The 23,262-nt window shown below is 36.2% G+C and overlaps 2 protein-coding genes across 4 annotated transcripts; one reads left to right on the top strand and one right to left on the bottom strand.

Moving 5' to 3' along the window:
* Positions 1–5,812: 5,812 nt before the first annotated feature.
* LOC114360319 (putative fatty acyl-CoA reductase CG5065) lies at positions 5,813–13,725 on the top strand. The gene is made up of 8 exons (XM_028314996.1): positions 5,813–6,004; positions 6,759–6,881; positions 10,081–10,266; positions 10,783–10,978; positions 11,365–11,563; positions 12,407–12,646; positions 12,987–13,244; positions 13,481–13,725. The coding sequence occupies exons 1-8, from the start codon at positions 5,813–5,815 to the stop codon at positions 13,641–13,643; spliced, it is 1,557 nt and encodes a 518-aa protein (XP_028170797.1). The 3' UTR covers positions 13,644–13,725.
* A 515-nt stretch (positions 13,726–14,240) lies between these two features.
* LOC114360320 (CD209 antigen-like protein E) lies at positions 14,241–21,502 on the bottom strand. Of its 3 annotated transcripts, none has more exons than XM_028314999.1 (5): positions 21,350–21,502; positions 20,542–20,805; positions 19,627–19,821; positions 15,330–15,575; positions 14,241–15,130 (listed from the first exon to the last, which is right to left on the bottom strand). In XM_028314999.1, the coding sequence occupies exons 1-5, from the start codon at positions 21,405–21,407 to the stop codon at positions 14,940–14,942; spliced, it is 954 nt and encodes a 317-aa protein (XP_028170800.1). In that variant the 5' UTR covers positions 21,408–21,502; the 3' UTR covers positions 14,241–14,939. The 3 variants fall into 3 exon arrangements, with proteins under 3 accessions (XP_028170800.1, XP_028170799.1, XP_028170798.1); XM_028314998.1 differs by lacking the exon at positions 19,627–19,821 and adding an exon at positions 16,289–16,483 and having other exon boundaries at positions 21,350–21,499; XM_028314997.1 differs by lacking the exons at positions 19,627–19,821; positions 20,542–20,805; positions 21,350–21,502 and adding exons at positions 16,289–16,483; positions 17,165–17,428; positions 18,129–18,274.
* Positions 21,503–23,262: the final 1,760 nt, after the last annotated feature.

Raw genomic sequence — 23,262 nt, 5'->3', positions numbered from 1 at the left:
TAATAATATAACGTCGCAGCTTCAGCAGTCGTCAAATATTTATGAATTTCGCTTGCTACTCGTTTCCTTGTGACGTATGGAGTTTTCGCCTTTAAGAATTTACCCCTCATGAGACTGACGGGGATAATTTTAGAATAATAAACGTCCTAATGCCGTGAGAAAATGTTTTGACGAATTCACAAAAGAAATTCTTAATTAATTTACTTCAATAAAAATGTTATCACGTGTTTTAAAAGACCAAAGGAGACATTTAAAAGAAGGAAAACAAATTAATTTATTAAATTATCTAGTATGAATTTTGTACAGAAACGAGTAAGCTACGAAATTGTTCTACATTTACGAGTAGCTTGATATACTTAAGCGATAAATTCTGGTTTTGATTGCTTGGAGGTATTGAGAACTAGTTTTATATACCATGGGGCCATTACTTTTTGATAGCGGCATTCGGTTTGGCATCAACCTAAGATCAGACAGATTCTAAGAGTTATTAAAGTGATTTAAGACAAAATAATACTGATGAAGAATTGGCGTTAATAATTATTAAGGCTGGGTTGCACCATCTTACTATAACTTTGATATACGTCAAAAATCTGTCAAACTTCATACAAAAAACACCGGTTATCAATAGAGTTAGTACGCTCAAAGATAGGTAGTGCAAACTCAGCCTAAATGTGCTATTTGACCATAGCAAAGTTGGTTTTCCGTGGTCATGTATTACTTTGTAGTTAGAATGATGGTTTTCCTCGATACGGATTTTTGATTCTCCAGTGAAAAGTTTGACCCTTCACTCATTGATAATGGCTCACACGATCTTCTTTTCCTTTTATGGTGTGGGTTGTGACAACAGGGGTCCAATCCTGGACCACCATTGGCATCTGGTACTGCATAATTGTGTTGACGATTCAACGTGTCCTTTGATGCACGGAATCCTATATTTTTCGGGTCTGGAATTGGTGGTAAGCGTTCAGCCGTTTGTTGCTGATAGGATTTATTCTTTATTTTAGCATGTTTATTTATTTTATAATAAGAAGTGTCCGCGACTTCGTTACATGTGAATATATTAATACTCTTCTGCTATTAGTCGTAGCGTGATGGTATAGCCTTCCTCGGTAAGTGGACTATCCAATACAAATGATTAGCCCGTTCAACCAAACAAACAAAGCCTTTAGCTTTATTATATTTATTTTATAGTATACATATAGATTTTGGTTTACTTACCAAACTACACACAAGTAACCCTCTAACATAAGTTTCCCTTGTCAAGAAGGTAATATTCATTCAGTATCTAAAGGTCATTTTCACCAACAAAGGGATTAGGGATGAGCAGACTAACTAAAGACCCTTCGTATTATCTGCAATTTTATTGATCTGCAATTAAGGGTCCCTTGTCACAGTTTACCGACGATCTTACGAATATAATGTTGCTAATGAACGAATATTTTTCTTACTTGGAATACAATATTTTTTATAAACTTTCACAGAAAATAAAATAGAAAGAACCCTGAAGCTGTGTATATGTTTTGGCATTGATATTTATGACTCGATATTGATAAACCATATAATATTACGAGATGTAGTAGCTGCAAAAATAATGTTTGTCTCGTGATTGTGACATGTAGTGATAAAACTTAAAGCCATTACAGCTTTAATATTGCATTTCGAAATAAAACCACAAATACCACATTATATCAATATTAATCCCTCATAATTATAATGGTTTACGCTAACTATTGAATATAGCGAACTATTCAGCATCGGACGTAGGTACGAGTATTGAATCCAGATAAGCGGGTATTGTTTTCCACAATGGATTAATGTGGGTTACACATACATAAACAAAATCAGATTATAGCATAGATCGTATGTGAAAGTTCATATACTGCTTCAGCAAACCTAATTAAGAATCTACTTACTCGTATTTTCCCTTTACAAATACTTACTCTTCACTCATCGGAAAATTTCTTGAGTGCTCACAGCGCTAAATGGGTTCACTAAAAGTAAAATTGAAACCTTTCAATTGAGTACAAAAATACTTTCTTATATTTTTCTTTATACAGAGGCATGGGATGTCCACCCAAAAGGAGGACCGACGACCTCATAAAGGTAGCAGGAAAGCGTTGGATGCAGGCCGCTACCAACCGCGGCGATGTGGAAATCATTAGGGGAGGCCTATGTAATCAGCAGTGGACGTCCTGTGACTGAAATTATGATGATGATACTGAAGCTGGCAAGCGGTGAATTATTGAAAATATTGACTTTAAATATTTGAGTACTTACCTATCTACTAACAATTATGATATTTTTAAGAAAATATGTCTGTCCATGTCCTTTGGTCTTACGCGTTTGTCATTCAGTTCTTGCTTGTTTTGGTCTGGTGTAGAGTAACTTTTTTTAGCTAAGTTGAGTTTTTTTCTCTATAATTATCATAGTCCTTCTTAACAACAAAATAATATGATGCTACAAAAAAACGCTTTCCACTTTTCATTTTCAACCCACGTGCAATTTATTAAAATAGTTTATTTACACGATTCCATCATAGACTGAGTGGGTATCATTTATCATTACCAGTTCTATTACGAATGCTAAATTACCATGCAAACATTTCAAATGAACAATTAGCTAGCACTGTTTACGTTGAGATCCGATCCTGATTGATGTTTCCGAATGGTAAGCTATTTCTGTCTATTTGGTGTATTATTAGGATGCGGCCTTTGTTCTAAAAATAATATTTTTGCTGATAATCGACAGCCAACCTTTGAGTCTAATTTAGGTGTACAGCCTACTTCGCTTGGTGTATTTATTTTTACATTGTCATTATTACCTTGAGCTATTGTGTTTCGGGTTTTAGCCAAATGACGTCCACCGCTGGAAAAAAGGCCGCCCCCAAGGTTTTCCACAATGAACGGTCCTGCGCTGCCTACATCCAGGCTCTTCCCGCGACCTATACCAGATCGTCGGTCGACTTAGTAGGAGGCCTGCCCACGCTACGTCTTAGTAGCCCGTGGTCGCCACTCGAGAACTTTTCTGCCCCAACATCCATCGTCTCTGTCTCTACGAGCTATGTGCCTCTACGAGTATATGTGTCAGCATTCGTGTATTTTGCTGTAAATTAGACCTTGCTGTGCCTACAAAAAATCATGAAAGTCGTTTTTTAGGTCTGTTGTCAAGAAAAACAAGTTATCGAATTATTTTGGACTGAAAAACTTATTTGTACGTGACAGACAGAGCCTTTCGCGTTTATAGAGCAAGTTTAATCAAATTAAATAAAACATCTCTAAGATGAATTTCTAAGCATTATTAAATCTTTACAATTAATAAATGAAATCAAATAACGAATGTAAATTAACTTGATTATGATTAATTAACTTCAACTTAATTAAACCGCCAGTCGCTAAGCTGCTGGGTCTTAGTTCTCGTTTAAAACTATTAACAATTTTCTATTTAATCAGTCTACAAACTCACCTCAAACAAGGTTAAAAAGAAAAGAAATAAAAAGAGAAAAATGTAACACAATTAAGACAGAACTGTAGCTCGTTGAAACGCGAGCAAATCTGTAAGTTAATTGTCGAGTTGATTTATTAAGGTTTCACTCATAAATGGTGTTCTTTTTGTAGTAGGTACATTTAAAAAGCATTTGTATTTTCTTTTCACTTTTAGATATTACTGTTAAATTACTTTGTAAAGTAATGCAGTCTACCCATCAACCCTTTTTGACATATTGTCAAAAAATACAGAAAGTACAAAATTATGTTTCTTTTGCAATAAAGCCGCTGACACGCCGTTAGTCATAAGTGAACTTAAATAATTCTTTTTTGAAACATAATTTTGTAATTTTTATTCAGACTTCTTTTGTTTTATTTTTCCACGTAGATGATGAATCTAATTGAGATTAATATTATGACATCCATAGAGTTCAGTTTGGGATGAACACTATCACGATTCACTTTCTGACTCACCCTGTATACTCGTTACAACTTCTCACAAATCCACTAATTGCTCTCCGAAACTTTTACCACACGAGATGTGAGGTGAAAACTTGTGCAAATTACATCAAATTCATACCTCAATAAGTAACTTCGTACTCAATTACTGCGGTCTTTCGAAGTAGTAACAGAATCAAGACGGTATTAGTGATGTTCATCACACCTAAGAAATAATTAGAGTGGGTATTATTAACAAAAATAATTAGCTGAACCTACGCGACCAGCATGCGTGCAACATTATACTTCACCACTATTTTAATTAACTACAAAGTTTGATAGTTCATTAGTATAACTTTGAGCGAAATATTTAAACAAATTGTAATAAAGTTTAAGTATAATAGAACAAACTAAGTAATAAGTCATACATTGTTTGTGATTTATATCTTGCAAAATGCTGTAACATTTTAAGTGCTACTACAAATATTTGTGCTTGCCTTAGAAATAGTAAACAACAATATTTTATCAAATTAATAGTTGGTAAAGGTTAGACCAGACCAACGCGTGCAGCTGGCGTGCACGATGANAGCCTAGCTACGATTTTTAGTTGGCCGATAGTTGGGTCGGGCGACGGAATGGAATCAGTATGGAGATGTATGAAAGTGCACATTACACAGATTGATTTTTCATAAAGCCGGTGGTCTGCGCCTTGGCTTATACACGATGATACGAAAGAGAGAATAATTATTAACATAGATATTTATGAGGGTATCGTAAAAATTTTAAACGATTCATTGATGTTAAAAGATTACAAAGCGATTTAATCAACCACTTTTACCTACCTCAGTAAACGTTGTTAATTCAAAACGCTCTAAAGTTTTATTTTCTTTCACTTAATATTTTTTAAAGAGAAGATTTCATTTATTCTAGGTAAATTGGTAATTGATATACAATTGGTATACAGGAGACATTGAACATACACAAATGGTTATAAATTAAATAATTGTAATAGTTATTTAACTTGACGTAGGTATAATGAAGAAAACAATAAAAAGGCATAACAGGTTTTTAACAGTATTAGGTACGTTTGCTTGGAAAAACAGTGTTTCAACTGAAGTGTACTTACATACATTACTGTTGTAACTTAAATACATTGTTGTCTCTGTTGAAACCTGTTTTGCTAGATTCACCAGCACCACCCTAGACTTAGCCTAAAGTGAACCTTTAAAAGTTGCCTTACTAGATTCCATATTGGAAAGTGGAAACGCTAGTGATCTACGATGACTGAGTCACAATCCTTTAAACATCATACGAAACAGTGAGATGTTTTGTCACATAACTGACGTGTTGATTTTCCATCACGAAGATCGAATTAAATTAAATGTTATTTCATCTAACACCCAATGGCACATTTTATTTCATTTTACTCGTACCGGTCGCTAATATGGAAATCCTTAAAGGAGGTGCGCCTTTTTCCAGCAGTGTACCGGCGTACTAAATGAACTTCGACAAACGTTTTCTTCAAAGTCAAATATTTATTTGCACAATTTTCAACATAACGTTATTTGTACGCTAATAAGTAGCGAGTAGACTTTATTCAGACGCTAAGTAGTGTCGAAGTAGCGTAGTGGGATTCAGTTTTTGAGTCGATAAACACACATACTTTGTAAAAGACAATGCTGGAAATTGATGCCTTTTTTTTCGCGCGGCCCCATCGACCAAACCTTGCTTTTATATTACAAAATGGTTTATTATGTACAGACATATATACATGTCATAGTAAGTTTGGTTTATTACACCATTTTGTAATATAAAAGCAAGGTTTGGTCGATGGCCGTGCGAAAAAAAAGGCGCCACCTTCCATTCAAAATCTGGCATTTCCATTTTTCCAGATGACATCCGAAGTGAACGAATGGTACCGGGGGCGCAAGGTCCTGGTGACCGGCGCCTCGGGTCTGATGGGCAAGGTCCTGATCGAGAAGCTTCTGTACAGCGTGCCAGATGTCGCCTGCGTCTACGCTGTCATCCGCTCCAAGAGGGGGAAGTCGCCAGAATCAAGAATTGAGGACATGTGGAAACTCCCTGTAAGTTTTTTCACCAATGAAAATAGACGGATATAAGGCAAACATTTAAAAATCAAATCATCTATCTGCCTTGCGATGTGACTCATACTTGTGGCCATAGTCAAATGTGGTACATCTCGTCTGGAAACAATAGAAGATCAGCAATTATTGATGTTACAACAAGTAGTATAATTTGCAATGATGATTTCCATTTTAATGATTGAACTTTTTATAACGATACCGTTTGTCCCATATAGATGTAGTAAGCGATCCTTGGAAAGCTTGTTGTTGTAAAAACTGCCTAAAATTAATACGCTTCCGTTTTAAATAAAGACAAATGGAACCTTAATGGAAATGCATCAATCAATAGGCCTCTAGCTTGTTTTTCCAACGAAACTCAAGGCACACTCATATCGAAGACATGTGGAAACACTGCTCGTTTTGCAACATTTGGCCAATGCCAAGTCCTTATTTCGTTCAAGCGTGAAAGCCGTAGTTCTAAGTCTCTAATTGCAACTCTGAGAACCATTCGACCCATTATAAGTTGATTGACGATGCAACCAATTCAACTTTGGATTTATCCTGCAACTTCGTTTGTCAAAGTTAAAGTAAGATGGTGCAACCCAGCCTAAGTAACATTTAAAAACTGCATAAACTGAGTGTCTGAACTGAGTCAGTTTCTCAATCCACAAAATATCAGTTTAACTTTAAACTTTTTAACTTTGGTCCAAATCATTTAGATTTTCTCATTTGTTATCTAATTTATTACTTTCAGTTGTTCGCGAGAATAAGAGAAGAGAAACCACATGTTATGAAGAAACTGGTTCCCGTGACTGGTGACATACTTTATGATGACCTTGGCATAGAGAAAAACCAACTCCAGCAGATATGTGATGAGGTAATGCACTTTCTTGCTTGAGTATAACGGTAGAGGTACAAATATTAAGGAGGGGGATTCGAAGGCAATTTTACAAAAGGAGGCCGCAAGGAATGTTAACACTTTGAAATTACAACGCTCCTTTAATTATTATCAAATCTATATTTAACACTTCAAAAGGGGGTTATATTGTCACATTATAGGGGTGGATAGACAATGAACAAATTCGGTTAAAATTAAATTTGTTAAACGGTACAAAAACTGTACTGTGACTGTCCTGAAACTTATTTTCTACTACGAGTATTTTAAAGCCAACCAGCGATTTAAGTATTAAGTAATGCCATAGATGTGTAACTACTGCGTAGTACTATGAGTAGTAGGTACCTAATTGGTCAGTAAATGGCTGGTTTATAAATAACGTAGGGTATCAAAAGATCAGATGGAACTATAATTGCTTGCAAGAGGAAAGTGCAAAACCATAATTACATCTAACTTCGCAAGTGATTTATTGTGTGGTGCAAAGGAAATGCGAATATTAGAAATCTAATGTTTTTTATTACCGAAATAAACTTTATTTATTATTTGCAGTATTGCACAATAAATCAATAGAATCAATATATTAATAATAATAATTAATTTACTGATTTACTGTCTGATTGTTTACTAAAAACGATTTTTTAGGAATTAATAAATTCAAGTTACATTTGCTATCAGCATTTATACGCATAAAATATCAAAATTATGAATACTTTAAAAATATGGTTGTAAAGTTTACCTTTTTAAATTTCAGGTGTCGGTAATTTTTCACTTCGCGNCCACGCCTCTTTGAACCGTGTTTACTTTGGCAGTTATATTCTATATTTATTCGATTCTAAAATATACAGTGTGAGTCACGTTAAAGTGTACATATGAAAATAGATGAAACTAGACCTATTTTTATCGACAAAAAAGAGGTCAGAAAATTTTTGAGATTTTTTTTTAATTTTTTATAGAATTTTTTTTCTTCCAATTACTTATTGTAAAGAAAACGTAATAACTTTTAAACTAAGCGGTATATCCTGATAAAATAAAAACAGTAATAATGCTAAATAACAGGCGATACTAAAAAAATACATAAAATACACAAAAAAGGCCAACAAATAATAAAAAATGATACTTTTTGAAAAAAATCGGCTTTTAAATTTGTATTTTTTTGGTTATTTGATAAATTTCTCCAAAAAATGCCCCAATAACCGGTGGTTTTTATTACTTTGTATTATTCTCTATCGTATTACCTTCGTAAAACCAAAAATCGCATGTCTCTATCACTATCACAACGTTTGCAATGATTGTTTGAACTAAGCTTCTCCGGGCGCGCCATTCAAAGCTTCGTTAACAACGAAACTGAAAATGGCTCTAGATTTGTAATTTTGATAAAGACAAGTTAGATTTCAAATAAAAACAAAAGATTTCGAAGTAAAATAAGCATTTTAGTTAAAATCAAAATTGTCTCTACCTGTAGCGGAGAATAATGTTGTGGCAGGCCTTTGTTCAAACGATCATAGCAAATGTTGTGATAGGGATAGAGACATGCGATTTTTGGTTTTACAAAGATAATACGATAGAAAATAATACAAAGTAATAAAAACTACCTGTTATAGGGGCATTTTTTGGAGAAATTTATCAAATAACAAAAAAAACACGAAATTTAAAGCAGATATTTTTCAAAAAGTATCATTTTTTATTATCTGTTGGCATTTTTTGGGTATTTTATGTATTTTTTTAGTATCGCCTGTTATTTAGCATTATTACTGTTTTTATTTTATCAGGATATACCGCTTAGTTTAAAAGTTATTACGTTTTCTTTACAATAAGTAATTGGAAGAAAAAAAATTCTATAAAAAATTAAAAAAAAATCTCAAAAATTTTTTGACCTCTTTTTCGTCGATAAAAATAGGTCTAGTTTCATCTATTTTCATATGTACACTTTAACGTGACTCACACTGTATTCCCAAAAATTTTGAAAGTTGTTTTAATTTGTATCACTTGGATATGATTTGTATTAGAAAGTGCTGTGAGTGTGACGCTTGAACGGAAGGAAGTCAACCTAACCTAACCAACTGCGTATTTCTAAACTGCGTATTTCTATACTGTGTAGCCGCGAGAGCTCTTTGGCGCGCTGTCTTCGGCGAAGTATTGCGCGCGCAGATTTTGACAGCGCGAAATACCTACTTTGGCAGAAATACCAAGCCTTAAGGAGGGGGATTCGAATGCAATTTTACAAAAGGAGGCCGCAAGGAATGTTAACACTGAAATTATAACGCTCCTTTAATTATCAAATCCATATTTAACGCTTCAAAGGGGGGTTATATTGTCACATTGTAGGGGAGCATAGACAATTAACAAATTCGGTTAAAATTAAAATTGTTAAACGGTACAACGAGCCGTGTGGTGACGGTAGAGTAGAATACATTAGTCACGAACCCCTACTTTTCCGACGGGTGTCGTAAGAGGCGACTTAGGGACTACACATCAAACAGAGAACGGACAGCATCAATCTTTTAAACTGCGATCTCCAACCCGCCTGCCAAGCGTGATCATTATGGCAAAACCCTCCACTATAGTGGAGGAGGCTCATAGTCCAGCAGTGTACTGTAAAGGGCTGTTGATGATAAAACGGTACAAATACTGAATTTTAAATAAACAATTTGAAAAAATCAAACTGCCTAAGGCGGGACTCGAACCCGCGCGCGCAGAACAAATACTGTACTCTGACTGTCCTGAAACTTATTTTCTGCTACATATTTTAAGCCAACTAGCGATACTATTTTTAGTCTGACTGTATTAAGTAATGCCATAGAATAGGTAACTACTACGTAGTACCTAATTAGTCAGTAAATGGCTCGTTTATAACGTAGGGTATCAAAAGATCAGATGGAACTATATTGCATGCAAGAGGAAAGTGCAAAACCGTAATTACATCTAACTTCGCAAGTGGTTTGTTGTGCCATGCAAAGGACATGCGAATATGTATTAGAAATCTAATGTTTTTTATTTACCAAAATACCTTTTAAGTGGCGTCGTCCTGTTAGAAAAACCTTGCACTGCACTTTACCTTAATTATTTTACCAGCGAGACTACAAGTTAAATTCGCTGTCAGCTTTGATATATGTATATATAAAATATCAAATTATGAATACTTTAAAAATATGGTTGTAAAGTTTACCTTTTCAAATTTCAGGTGTCGGTAATTTTTCACTTCGCAGCCAGTCTCAGGTTAGAAGCGCCCCTCAAAGAAGGTCTAGAAATGAACACGAAGGGTACCCTCAGAGTGCTGGATCTGGCGAAACGGCTAAAAAAACTGGCTGCATTCATACACCTCTCCACAGCTTTCTGCTACCCGGACTACGAGAGAATGGCAGAAAGGGTAAGGAACTACCACAATGCTATTACAACCCAATAGAGTTAACTACGTACCTGGCAGATCTGACGTCACATTGATCGGGCGAACGCGGGGAAGTACCCAGATTAGTGTGAGGGAGAGTCGCATTCCGGCGAGGTGCGCAGCTACTCGATTGGGTTGTATTTTACAACGATACAATTCTAGTCAAAAATACACTGGTTTTAACTTAGAATAAAGGTCTAATAAAGTCTGAACACACCTCTCAAATGCTTTATTTATTAATAGTAACCATACGCCAAAATTCATTTTCTACTGTCTGAAACCTGGACCGACGATTTGTTGAAGGTCATGGGAAGAGCCTGGATGCGGGCAGAGCAGGACTGTTCATTGTGGAAAACCTTGGGGGAGGCCTTAATCCAACTGTGGAAGTCATTTGGCTGAAAAGAACGACCTGTCTGAAAATAAGAAGTTTTAAATCATCATACCTAAATAAGTTAGGGTTATAGGTACTTGTGTACTCACCTAAAGCCATTTTTACAGGTACACGATCCGCCTGCAGACCCACATGAAGTCTTGAGAGCTGCCAGCTGGTTGTCAGACGAGCAGATCAACTTATTGGCACCTTCGATTCTGCAGAAGCACCCGAACTCGTACACATACTCCAAAAGGCTGGCCGAAGCGTTGGTCAGGGAAAACTACCCTAATCTGCCTGCGGCTGTCGTCAGACCAAGTATTGGTTAGTAGTAGAAGATAAAATGATGAAGATTTGTGTAACATTAAAAAGTCTTCCCAACTTTATTTCTTTCTTCTCCGTAAGTTTGGTGTCAGATATAACAAAACGCAATGTGCAACACTGCTTAATTTGCCCCCTGAAGCAGTTAATCAGATCAAATCAATCAGGTTGATCCATCATGAAATGTCGTACTTACAAATAACCGCACTGAAAATCAAAACTGATACTGCCTAGTTCGAATAAAGTCTACCAGATCCAGCGACATGTCCACTGTAGTGGAGCAATCTAGTTGCCTTTTATTTTACGACTTCCAAGGGAAGAATGGAAGTGGTCTATTACTTTGTCGGAACTACATCTCTTATTAATTTATTGTACGTTCTTCATTCCAGTAACTCCAGCGTACAAGGAGCCAGTGCCAGGCTGGGTGGACAACCTGAACGGCCCCATCGGCCTCATGGTGGGCGCCGGAAAAGGCGTCATCAGGTCCATGCACTGCTACGGCCATTACCACGCCGAGGTCATTCCAGTCGACATCGCCATCAATAGCATCATAGTCATTGCTCACAAAATTGGAACCATGACTGAACGGTAAGAACTTTTTAAAACAAGTTTACCTACTCAATTCATTTTACTAAGCATTTCAATGTTCCAGCGGTCTAAATCACCAATGGACATCATCCATTTTGGTCCAAAATCAAAAGTGCCGGCCAAAAAATAAAAGTGCTTTATTCTGATAGAATACGTCCGCCTTAGCATTTATTACTATGGCACCAAAGCTGTAGCACCACTGTGCATCGTGGTATTTGAGTTCTAAAAATATATGAAACGACTGACTTTGATCTCAAATACTACGACGCACAGTGGTGCTACAGCTTTGGTGTCACAGTAACAAATGCTAAGGCGGACGTATTCTGTCAGAATACAGCACTTTTTTTTTATTGGCAGACATTTTTGATTTTGAACAAAAAATGTATGAATAGTCGATGACTTTTAGATCTCAAATACTCGACGCACAGTGGAGCTACGGCTTTGGTGCCATATTAACAAATGCTAAGGCAGACGTATTCTGTCAGAATACAGCACTTTTTTTTGTTGGCCGGCACTTTTGATTTTGGACCAAAAATATACAATGAAACGTGGATGATGTCCTTTTCCGGTAGATTTTCTAAAATATTGTTAATCCTTGTCCTTATCACTAGAAACGGAATAAAAATGAAATCGATCGAGCTTCTCGCAACTTACATACATGTGGCAATCGTTATAATATGTAGATATTGATGTCATTACGCTACTATCGTTCCAAAATGCATCACAAACTTTCCAAAAGACGTTAAAGATAAATAAAATCAAGGAAAAATACAATCTGTGGCAGTAGTTGCTTGGTTTATCCTCATAAAATTTCTTACATGTTCCTTTTAATAACATTTTCAGACCACCAGAGATCCCAGTCTACAACCTGACCACAGGAGACGACAGGAACACGACCTGGAAGCAAGTCCTCGACATCGGCAAAGCTACCGTCCGCAAGTACCCCTTCGAAGGACCTTTATGGTACCCTGATGGGAACATCAGGCACAACAAGTTCTTTCACAACCTCTGCGTGTTCTTCTACCATATAATACCAGCTTATCTTATCGACTTCTTGATGCTGATCTTCGGTCAGAAGAGATTGTAAGTATTTTTCATCGTTGATTACACATCAAGAGCTACTCGTATATGTTACAAATACATAATTTGGCATTGAAAACTACACATTCAAACAAAATTGTGTTGTAGCAAGTGGGTTATAGAAGTCGTTTCTTCTGCGAGATCTTGAATTTTAATAAAATCTAATAGAACTTACACTTTGTGATGTATTAAGTTACGTAGAGGCTCTCTTGAATAAATTAATATCAACAGAGAACGACCACAATGTAGAATCACGAAACATTTGGTGGGAAAAGTTGGTCGTTTCGGCTAAAACCTTTAATGAATTAATTTCTGATATTTACTTTTACTTACTTGTCTCCAGCATGGTGCGAATCCAGAATCGAATAACAGTGGGCTTAGAAGTCCTCCAATACTTCACCACGAGGGAATGGTGGTTCGACACGAATAACTTCAAGTCTTTAGCGCCTTCTCTAAACCATGTGGACTTCAAAACGTTTCCCATGGACCTGACCATCATCCAGGATGAGCCGTACATAGAGGACTGCATGATTGGCGGCAAGCTATACTGCTTGAAGGAAAAGCTGGAAAATCTGCCGAAAGCACGATTACAGAATAATATGTAAGTAAAAACCTAGCTAGATCATCAGCAGCGTTTCTTTTAGGCGTAATTACGTATTTTTTTATATAATTCTATTAAGTATTTAATTTCCCTAATTCAATGTAGCCGCAGACAAAAGTTAGTCTGTTTTGTTAAAAAGGGAATTAAGTTTCTACCTACTTTAGTCACAGTTAGTCAGACAAGGAAGTTCGACAAGCCAATCCTCATCAATAAGATTTACATATTTATTGTTCCAGTTTATACGTTTTGGACCGCATCGTATCCATCTTCTGGTACCTTTTGATGCTGTACTGGATCGTGCTGTACTGCGAGCCGGTCAGACAGCTGCTGTCCTACGGAGGACCGTTCGTTCGATACCTGCCCTTGGTCGGGAAAGCCGTCTTCAGAGACGAATTATAATGTTCGAATGTTGATTTTCGATGTATTTTGATGGGAGATATTTGGAATTCTGCGTTGGGCAATTGACATTTTACAAAAAGCTTATTCTATCTAAAACAAACTTCAGTCCTGAAAATCAAATTAGTTATCATTATGTAATACCTACTTAGATAACTGATATTGAATTGGTTTAGCGAACAAGTGATTTCATAGTTTTGATATGCTACGAAATCTCAATAGCAATAGCGTTTTAATTAGTTTTAAGTGTTAACTGCAACTGACCTATCTTACAATTTTATCAAAGTTTACATCGAACGTTAGCGAGCAAATTATGTACTTTATTTATATCTTTGCTTGCTTTGGCATTCATATACTCTTGTTTTAACACAGGTAAAAAGTAAATAGGATTATAATCGATTTAGACGGTGCTATACATGAAAATGTAAATAAACTAAACGATTATTATTACAATATGCATATTCCATCAAAGTGCGGTAAAATCAAAGATTTAAATTAAATGAATACTGGGTTAAGGTCTTAAGTTAAGGTATTGGTAAGTAAAATGTGTATAGTTCTTACAACTCACGAAGGCGAGTGAGCTTTACTTGTGTTTGTACGTGTACATACATGCAAATAACGATAGTGTAATGTCTGTCAAAAGTTTTGAAAAACGAACAGAGTGAGCCACCACACATAATTGGAACAACTATACTCAGAATATTATGGACCCTCTGTTTTGATTCACAGTTTTGGTGAAAAAAATCTAAAACTGAAACACATAAAATACTGTACTTACTACAACTTTTATCGTTTTTAGGTTCATTTATAAGTAGAATTAGTTTCATGACTTAAAATATTATTAAAAGACTGTAACTGATTATCCATTGTAAACCAGGATCTAAAATTTAAGTGTGAATCCATATTTCTGTAAATCAATAAAAATATATCGACCTAAAATCTATTTTATTTAAACTTGCCCTATTTTCAATTTTATTTTGAGTTCTTTCAGCAATTCAGAGGATATAACACGGACAAGGAATGTGTCAGTAATGTGTAATTGAATGGTCTTCTACGAGTATGGTACATTTTTCCCGCTCTTTATTGTTTCTCATTTCCCTAGGCCCTAGGGTAACCATGATCACTGATGACCCTAAGGATGACCCTAATACACCTTGTCTAGTAAAAAATATCGCCAGATAAATGAGTATATTTTTATTATCTATAATAATTAAAGATTTATCTAATAAGAAATGCAAGAGCGTCCAAAACGTATCCTCTACTAATTTGAACTAGCTAACTAAAATATCACCGTGAACACTAGTCACCGAATCTCTCATGTAAGTTGTAAGAAGTAGCCACGTCATGTTCGCAAATAAAATAGCTCTGGTCTTCACACTTGGCGTCCTTCAAGAGACCGTCATAGGACATGCCACCGCATGATTCACTGTCTCCACCATCAGGTTGCTGATCTCCCCATTTGGTATAGCCACTGTTTTGTAGTTTTGTGCCTGAAAATAAACCAAGTTAGGTAACCATGAATAGTTTGTGCGTAATTTGCCATACGAAATTTAAAATCGTTCGCGGACCATATTTAAATCTTGCGGACCATCGGTGATCCGTGTACTACTGGTTGGGGACCCTCTGGTTTAAAAGATTTTGTGAGCAATAAATAATTATTAGACAAAATAAGCTCGTAAGCAAACCCACCTTTAATAGTCTTCCATCCTTTTCTCAATTTGTTGAAGCCCAGAAACACTGTATCTTCGAGGGCATTCTGGCTGTCTTCCTTAGGGGCATCTGTTGTTATTTTCGCCAGATGATCAGCCTCTGCTTGACTGTCAATGATGGCCAAGTATGACAGTTCTGCGCTGCAGGCTACGTACGCATCACGCCATGTCCTTGGTTCAGAGTAGAACTTGTAGCACTTGCCCAGAGTCTCGTCGAATTCATAGTCTGAAATTGTGATTGAAAGAATTTGTTAAGCTACAGACAAAGGTCATAAGAATCAATAGGAAATATAATATTACTTTACGCTACAGACAGCACGTCAGACTACACATTTTATTGCAAAATCGTCCCAATTACAACACCTTAAGATGCTACAGTGTTTAGCTTGATGTACAGTCGTCTGTACACAAAAACAAACACTTTTTTAGCCTTCCGGCCAATGACCACAGTCGGTGCTGCGACCCGGTCGAAAGGACAAATAAAACGTATTGTACTAAACAAGATCGTTATCCTTCTCTTTTTAAATATCCGACCAATATTATTATGCTGTATTAGTTATTAATTCACCCGGCTCATATTATGCATATCATACACACCTGGTGGTGTAATCTAATAAAACGACAATATTACATGTAACGCTTTTATATTCTAACTAAATCATGCCTTAAAATTAATGCGAAAGTAACTGTTTGTCATTTTCTCGCCGACCTAAACCTTCACCATAAATAACTTATCTACTTACTTACAGACAGATTGGAAAGAGGATATAAAATACAGAAAACTGTAAAATAACATGGAAAGCGCAGCGTGCGACGTCCACCCACAAGGATGCAGGCCGCTACCAACCGGTCAATATGTAAATCATTGGGGAAGGGTATGTTCAGCAACGAACGTCCTGTGTCTGAAATGATGATGATGATTATGTAAAATAGTCTTACCTAAATATGGTATGTCACACTTCGTGTTCCAGTCCAGAGAGTCAAGCGTTTTCTTGCAAACGAAAGGGCTTTTGTGCTCGCAGCTGAGATCATTCAAGGTCTGGTCTTTGTTCATGCTCACGCAGTCCTCATTGCCGTATGAGTCGTTTGGTTCACCAGGAGCCCAGTTGGAGTACACGTCTGATATCAGCTGACCTAAGAAATAAATATATCGTAGTAATAATAATCTGTTCTAGTGGGGATTCTTGGATGGCTCAAACATGGAGTGCAGGTGCGGTTTTGTTCCCCAGTCGATGAAGAACCATGATGTCCTGCCCTGAGTGCCCGAGCAAGTGCACGCAGGAGAATTTAATGAATGCTGCTAACAACGTCACTCTTGTAGCGGAGTTTTGGGCTGACACTGTGTAGGTTTGTTGTCGACACGATAAGAAGGAGATAAAATAAAAAAAATATTAAAATATCTTCCATCATCATCATCACACTATTGTCGTGTGGTTTCGGCAGATTAGGAATAAGACCACCCCACTTCCCGTGGATGTTGTGAGAAGTGACTAAAGGGGGAAATATGCGTACATCAAGCCACCCCAACCCGTCTAGGAGTGGAGTAACCCTGCGTGGGGAGTGTAGCCGTGTAGGCCCCATAATCCTCCATTTGCTTGTGGCAAATTAGAGAAGGTCGTCGTTCTTCTGGAGTAGAGATGCGATGACGTTGATAAAGAATCTCCAAATCCGAAAAACAATAACTAAACAAGATTGGGTCACGTCGCAAAAGAATACACAAAACATGCAATACCACGGGCTTTGGGACCTTGGGGAGTATGGTAATTTTATTTACTGTCACTTGTTTCACTGAAATAGTTTCTTTATCTACCTTACCATCAACAGTTTCGAAGATTCCCTTAGCTATCAAGCTGGATGCTCCGATGAATATGTGAGGGAAGGGTTGTGTTGCGTTCCAGTATAGCGACACAGCATCTGCCTCTTCCTGATTTTCAGGGTAGAATAAAGTGGCACCTTCCATGGCACACAGGTCTTTGGCATTTTCCCAGGTTTTGTGAATCGTGTGCATCTTGTAAAAGCTGTCGGTCGCTTCAATATATGTGTAGTCTTTGCGAAAATACTTCTTGTCCCGTTGCGAATCTGTAAATTGGTACATAACAACAACCCCGATAATTTTGCACTTATGTACAATTTATTATGTATAAATTAATGTAATTAGGTATCAGTAAAGTTTACTTAAAAAAACGTTTCCTTAAAAGACTTCAGTCAGTAAAATAACTAATAAAAACCGTTTTGTGTAAAATACCCATCTCAACACTTGATTTCCCATATCATACCTTACATTGATGATTAATGTTTGACATTATCGAAAGAACGTAACCTCGTTTTTGAATAAGTAGGTATCACACGAAAATTAGAAAGTCATCACGATAGTAAGTTTAACTGAAATAAATTACCACCTCTTACTTGATTAGGATTTATAAATCTTATTTCCACGTAATACGAAAAAAGCAGGAATAGCAAATTGTATGGTTTTACTTACCTTTTTTGGTGTTTTATTTTATTTAAGGTAAGCTAACAAGACATACAAAATCATATGGAAAGAAAATTGAAATACATGTTTAAAGTGTAGCCTTAATTAAAAGCTGCCACGACATGTGCATAGATTGCGTGGAAGCGTAGTATCGAGATCGACTAGTCTTTTATTAATTTTTTATTCATACACAAAAACAACAGTATAAATTAATGTATCTTTTAGACAACCGGATCAATGTGTTTTGTTTTAAACCAATAAAATCTTAAGTTCAATAAAAAATTATTTAAAAATTATTTTACTCACGGGAGATCGTCACCATAGAGACGAATAAAATAGAAGTAAAGAATTTGTATCGTAACATTTTGAACTGTCTGCAAGACGCGTGCGCACTACTAATTTTACCACTACACTGGTGATGCTACACACGACGTATCATCTTAGCAGCTTATATTATAAGATGCCATTGGCGGTCTCGATGGGACGGGTAAAACTGGATTTGCAAAGAAATTCTAAGTTATAATGTTTGAGGAAAAATATGCGAGACTTAAAAACTGTTATTAAGGGTATTGTCTTTCTCGTTATATCTGAAGTAGGCAATATTAATGTACAAGTAAACTTAATTTTGATTTGCAGTGCAGTAGTAGGTCTACTTTCGAGATATGAGAGGAGGCAATAAGTCACCAAGTTAACTTGCCTCGTACAGGATTTTCAGACAATTAAACCAAATAAATAAGTAAATTAGACACCTGGATTATTATCAGCATTAGTTCGTTTCAGCCAAATGACGTCCACTGCTGGACAAAGGCCTCCTCCAAGGTTTTCCACAATACACGGTCCTGCGCTGCCCGCATCCAGGCTCTTCCCGCGACCTTTACGAGATCGTCGCTCCACCTAGTAGGAGGCCTGCCCACTGGAAGACGTATCAGCATTAGTGTCTAGTCTAACTTAATTACTATCAAATCACCTACAATTGATTCTCCTAGCAGAAGAATCAATTACCGACCAGGTAAGACTGTATTGCGATTCGGTTAAGTAATCGAAAACTCTCGTATTCGTACACGATTTGAAATTCTAAAAATTATGTTTTGTTCGAATAAAACCAACGGTTAAACCGGTCCATTGCCAAATTCCGCCAGGAACCATGCGGTTATTTTTGTGTTCAGGCTTGATACAACGAAACAAGTCTGGGGTAGAACGCCGAATGGAATTAAGTTCGCCTTATGTACAGTGATGTACCTATGTGCACATAGGGGAAAGTAGTACGAGTTGATCCCCTGGGGTAAGATGATCTTTCGCGATTGTGCTGAAACCACTAACGTCATTGAGTTTCTTTCACTGGTAAAACATGNCCCGGTCGAAAAGACAAACAAATAAAACGTATGTTACTAAACAAGATCGTTTTCCTTCTCTTTTTAAATATCCGACCAATATTATTATGCTGTATTAGTTATTAATTCACCCGGCTGATATTATGCATAATATCCTACACACCTGGTGGCGTAATCAAATAAAACGAAAATATTACATACGCTTTTATATTCTAACTAAATCATCTTTAATATTAATGCGAAAGTAACTGTTTGTCATTTTCTCGCCGACCTAAGCCTTTAGAAAATAACTTATCTACTTACAGACAGATTGGGAAGAGGATAATATACAGAAAACTGTAAAATAACATGGAAAGCGCAGCGTGCGACGTCCACCCACTTGACAAGGTAGACAGACGACCTGATAAAGGCTGTCAAACAAACGTCCTGTGTCCGGAATGATGATGATGATTATGTAAAATAGTATTACTTACCTAAATATGGTATGTCACACTTCGTGTTCCAGTCCAAAGAGTCAAGCGTTTTCTTGCAAACGAAAGGGCTTTTGTGCTCGCAGCTGAGATCATTCAAGGTCTGGTCTTTGTTCATGCTCACGCAGTCCTCGTTGCCGGATGAGTCGTTTGGTTCACCAGGAGCCCAGTTGGAGTACACGTCTGATATCAGCTGGCCTACGAAGTAAATTATCATTAATATATCGTAGTAAGGACAATCTGTTCAAGTGGGGATTCTTGGATGGCTCAAACATGGAGTGCAGGTGCGGTTTTGTTCCCCAGTCATTGAAGCACCACGATGTCCTGCCCTGAGTGCCCGAAAAAGTGTACGCAGGAGGATTTAATGAATGCTGCCGACAACGCCGCTCTTGTAGCGGAGTTTTGGGCTGACACTGGGCGGAGTGTAGGTTTGTTGTCGACACGATAAGAAGAAGATAAAGATTTTAAAAAAATATTATAAATGTCTTCCATCATCATCACACTATTGTAGTGTGGTTTCGGCAGATTAGGAATAAGACCACCCCACTTCCCGTGGATGTTGTAAGAAATGACTTAAGGGGGAAATATGGGTACATCAGGCCACCCCAACCCGTCTAGGAGTGGAGTAACCCTTCGTGGGGAGTGTAGCCGTGTATGCCCATAATCCTCCATTTGCTTGTGGCAAATTAGAGAAGGTCCTTCGTCGTCCTTCTGCAGTAGAGATGCAATGATGTTGATAAAATAATCTCCAAATTCGAAAAACAATAACATAACTTAAAACAAGATTGGGTTACGTACGTCGCAAAAGAATACACAAAACATGCAATACCACGGGCTTTGGGACCTTGGGGAGTGTGGTGATTTTATTTATTGTTCCTTATACTTGTTTCACTGAAATAGTTTCTTTATCTACCTTACCATCAACAGTTTCGAAGATTCCCTTAGCTATCAAGCTGGATGCTCCGATGAATATGTGAGGGAAGGGTTGTGTTGCGTTCCAGTATAGCGACACAGCATCTGCCTCTTCCTGATTTTCAGGGTAGAATAAAGTGGCACCTTCCATGGCACACAGGTCTTTGGCATTTTCCCAGGTTTTGTGAATCGTGTGCATCTTGTAAAAGCTGTCAGTCGCTTCAATGTATGTGTAGTCTTTGCGAAAATACTTATTGTCCCGTTGCGAATCTGTAAATTGGTACATAACATAACAACCCTGATAATTTTGCATTTTACATTGATGATTAATGTTTGCTATTATCGAAAGAACGTAACCTCGATTAATGAATTTATAATTTTTTTTTAATATCACACGAAAATTAGAAAGACCTCACGATAGTAAGTTTTACTGAAATAAATTACTACCTCTTACTTGATTGGGATCCACGTAATAAGAAAAAAGCAGGAATGGCAAATTGTATGGTTTTACTTACCTTTTTTATTGTTTTATTTATTTATTTAAGGAAAGCTAACAAGACATACAAAATCATAATATGGACAGAAAATTTAAATACATATTATAGTGTAGCCTTAATTAAAAGCTGCCACGACATGACGTGCATAGATTGCGTGGAAGCGTAGTATCGACTAGTTATTTAATAATTTTTTATTCATACACAAAAACAACAGTATAAATTAATGTATCTTTTAGACAACCGGATCAATGTGTTTTGTTTTAAACCAATAAAATCTTTAGTTCAATAAAAAAATATTTAAAAATTATTTTACTCACGGGAGATAGTCACCATAGAGACGAATAAAATAGAAGTAAACAATTTGTATCGTAACATTTTGAACTGTCTGCAAGACGCGTGCGCACTACTAATTTTACCACTACACTGGTGATGCTACACACGACGTATCATCTTAGCAGCTTATATTATAAGATGCCATTGGCGGTCTCGATGGGACGGGTAAAACTGGATTTGCAAAGAAATTCTAAGTTATAGTGTTTGAGGAAAAGTATGTGAAACTTAAAAACTGTTATTAAGGGTATTGTCTTTCTCGTTATATCTGAAGTAGGCAATATTAATGTACAAGTAAACTTAATTTTGATTTGCAGTGCAGTAGTATGTCTACTTTCGAGATATGAGAGGAGGCAATAAGTCACCAAGTTAATTTGCCTCGTATAGGATTTTTAGACAATTAAACCAAATAAATAAGTAAATTAGACACCTAATTTTTTATCAGCATTAGTGTCTAACTTAATTACTATCAAATCACTTCTTAATAAATGTTATACTTACTATTGATTCTCCTAACAGAAGAATCAATTATCGACCAGGTAAGACTGTATTGCGATTCGGTTAAGTAATCGAAAACTCACGTATTCGTACACGATTTGAAATTCTAAAAATTATATTTTGTTCGAATAAAACCAACGGTTAAACCGGTCCATTGCCAAATTCCGCCAGGAACCATACGGTTATTTGCTACGGCTTGATACAATGAAACAAGTCTTGAGTAGAACGCCGAATGGAATTAAGTTCGCCTTTACAGTGATGTATGTGCACATACTTAAGTTTTAAGTATAAAAAATAAGGATAGAGCCATCGAAAGTCTCACATCTGAACTAAATTTAAATCAGACAGAGTATAGTTGTTGCAATTCACGAAGGCGAGTGAACTTTACATGTGTGTAGGCTCGCTACTGTTTGTTTTTCAAAAGTTTTGATAGACATTACACTATCGTTATGTGCATGTACAATACACGTACACACATAAGTAGAGCTCACTCGCCTGATCGTGAGTTGCAAGAACTATTTTTTATTTTATTTATAATAGAGCGAATAATTAAGTTCCAACTTAAAGTAATTTTACCATTTATGCGAGTGAGGGCGAAAGCAACTAAGCCAATGATAAGGAAGAAAGAGCAAAAGGTTACATCAATGATACACTACACAATAATTTATAATTAATCGCGTTCTGATTTATAGAAATAATTATTATTATCGCATTAGTTTTCTAGCAACAAAATAGGTACATTAATAAAGTTGTGTATTGGTAGACTAAATAATAAAATGTAATCTTTGCTTTAACTTTAAGAAACGTCAAAAATCTGTCAAACTCCGTACAAAAAGCACCGGTTAACGTTATAGTTACCGTAAAAGTTAGGTGGTGCAACTCAGCCTAAGTCTAAACTTACGTCACACTGTTTTGTCCAGTGACCTTACGATTCTCAATATGTTAATAATTTATGATATTTTGTATAAATTTCGATACTAAGACGTCACAGCCACTACTTGTATAACCGGATAAACTTTCATTCTTGTTTACTCATAAATACTATGTTTTCTGCACACAACTGTTAATATTATAAAAGGAACGATAAAATATCTAGACATTTCATTTTCTTTTTTATTATTTATTAACATTATAATAATAATGTTCTTTATGCCAACTGTCATATAGGTATGTGATATTTTACAAGACTTTATTCTCGTAAAAAACATTATAAGTTTTTTTGTTGTAGTTTTTTATCCACAACGGGAAAGCTCTTGGCCCAAATCTCACCTGATTAAAAATGATAAATCAGGCAGATGGAAGTTATGAGTCAGTTATAATAGTAAGGTTTTTTGTTACGAATAAATCATTTATTACACGTCATAGTTATAGAAACCATTTGGGAAACCTTTGGAAGTTTAAA

This window comes from Ostrinia furnacalis, unplaced genomic scaffold (assembly GCF_004193835.3).
Source record: "Ostrinia furnacalis isolate ACB-3 unplaced genomic scaffold, ASM419383v2 OfSCF4936, whole genome shotgun sequence".
Classification (NCBI taxonomy): domain Eukaryota; kingdom Metazoa; phylum Arthropoda; class Insecta; order Lepidoptera; family Crambidae; genus Ostrinia; species Ostrinia furnacalis.
This window is presented reverse-complemented; position numbering and strand designations above follow the sequence as displayed.

Bases quoted from the DNA above. Each gene is read 5' to 3' on its own strand.
- LOC114360319 (XM_028314996.1), top strand. From the start codon at position 5,813: ATGACATCCGAAGTGAACGAATGGTACCGGGGGCGCAAGGTCCTGGTG. The intron at 10,979-11,364 runs GTTAGTAGTAGA...TCTTCATTCCAG, and splicing joins TGTCGTCAGACCAAGTATTG to TAACTCCAGCGTACAAGGAG. The intron at 11,564-12,406 runs GTAAGAACTTTT...TAACATTTTCAG, and splicing joins ATTGGAACCATGACTGAACG to ACCACCAGAGATCCCAGTCT.
- LOC114360320 (XM_028314999.1), bottom strand. From the start codon at position 21,407: ATGTTACGATACAAATTGTTTACTTCTATTTTATTCGTCTCTATGGTG. The intron at 20,806-21,349 runs GTGAGTAAAATA...ACCAATTTACAG, and splicing joins CTCTATGGTGACTATCTCCC to ATTCGCAACGGGACAATAAG. The intron at 19,822-20,541 runs GTAAGGTAGATA...TTTACTTCGTAG, and splicing joins AATCTTCGAAACTGTTGATG to GCCAGCTGATATCAGACGTG.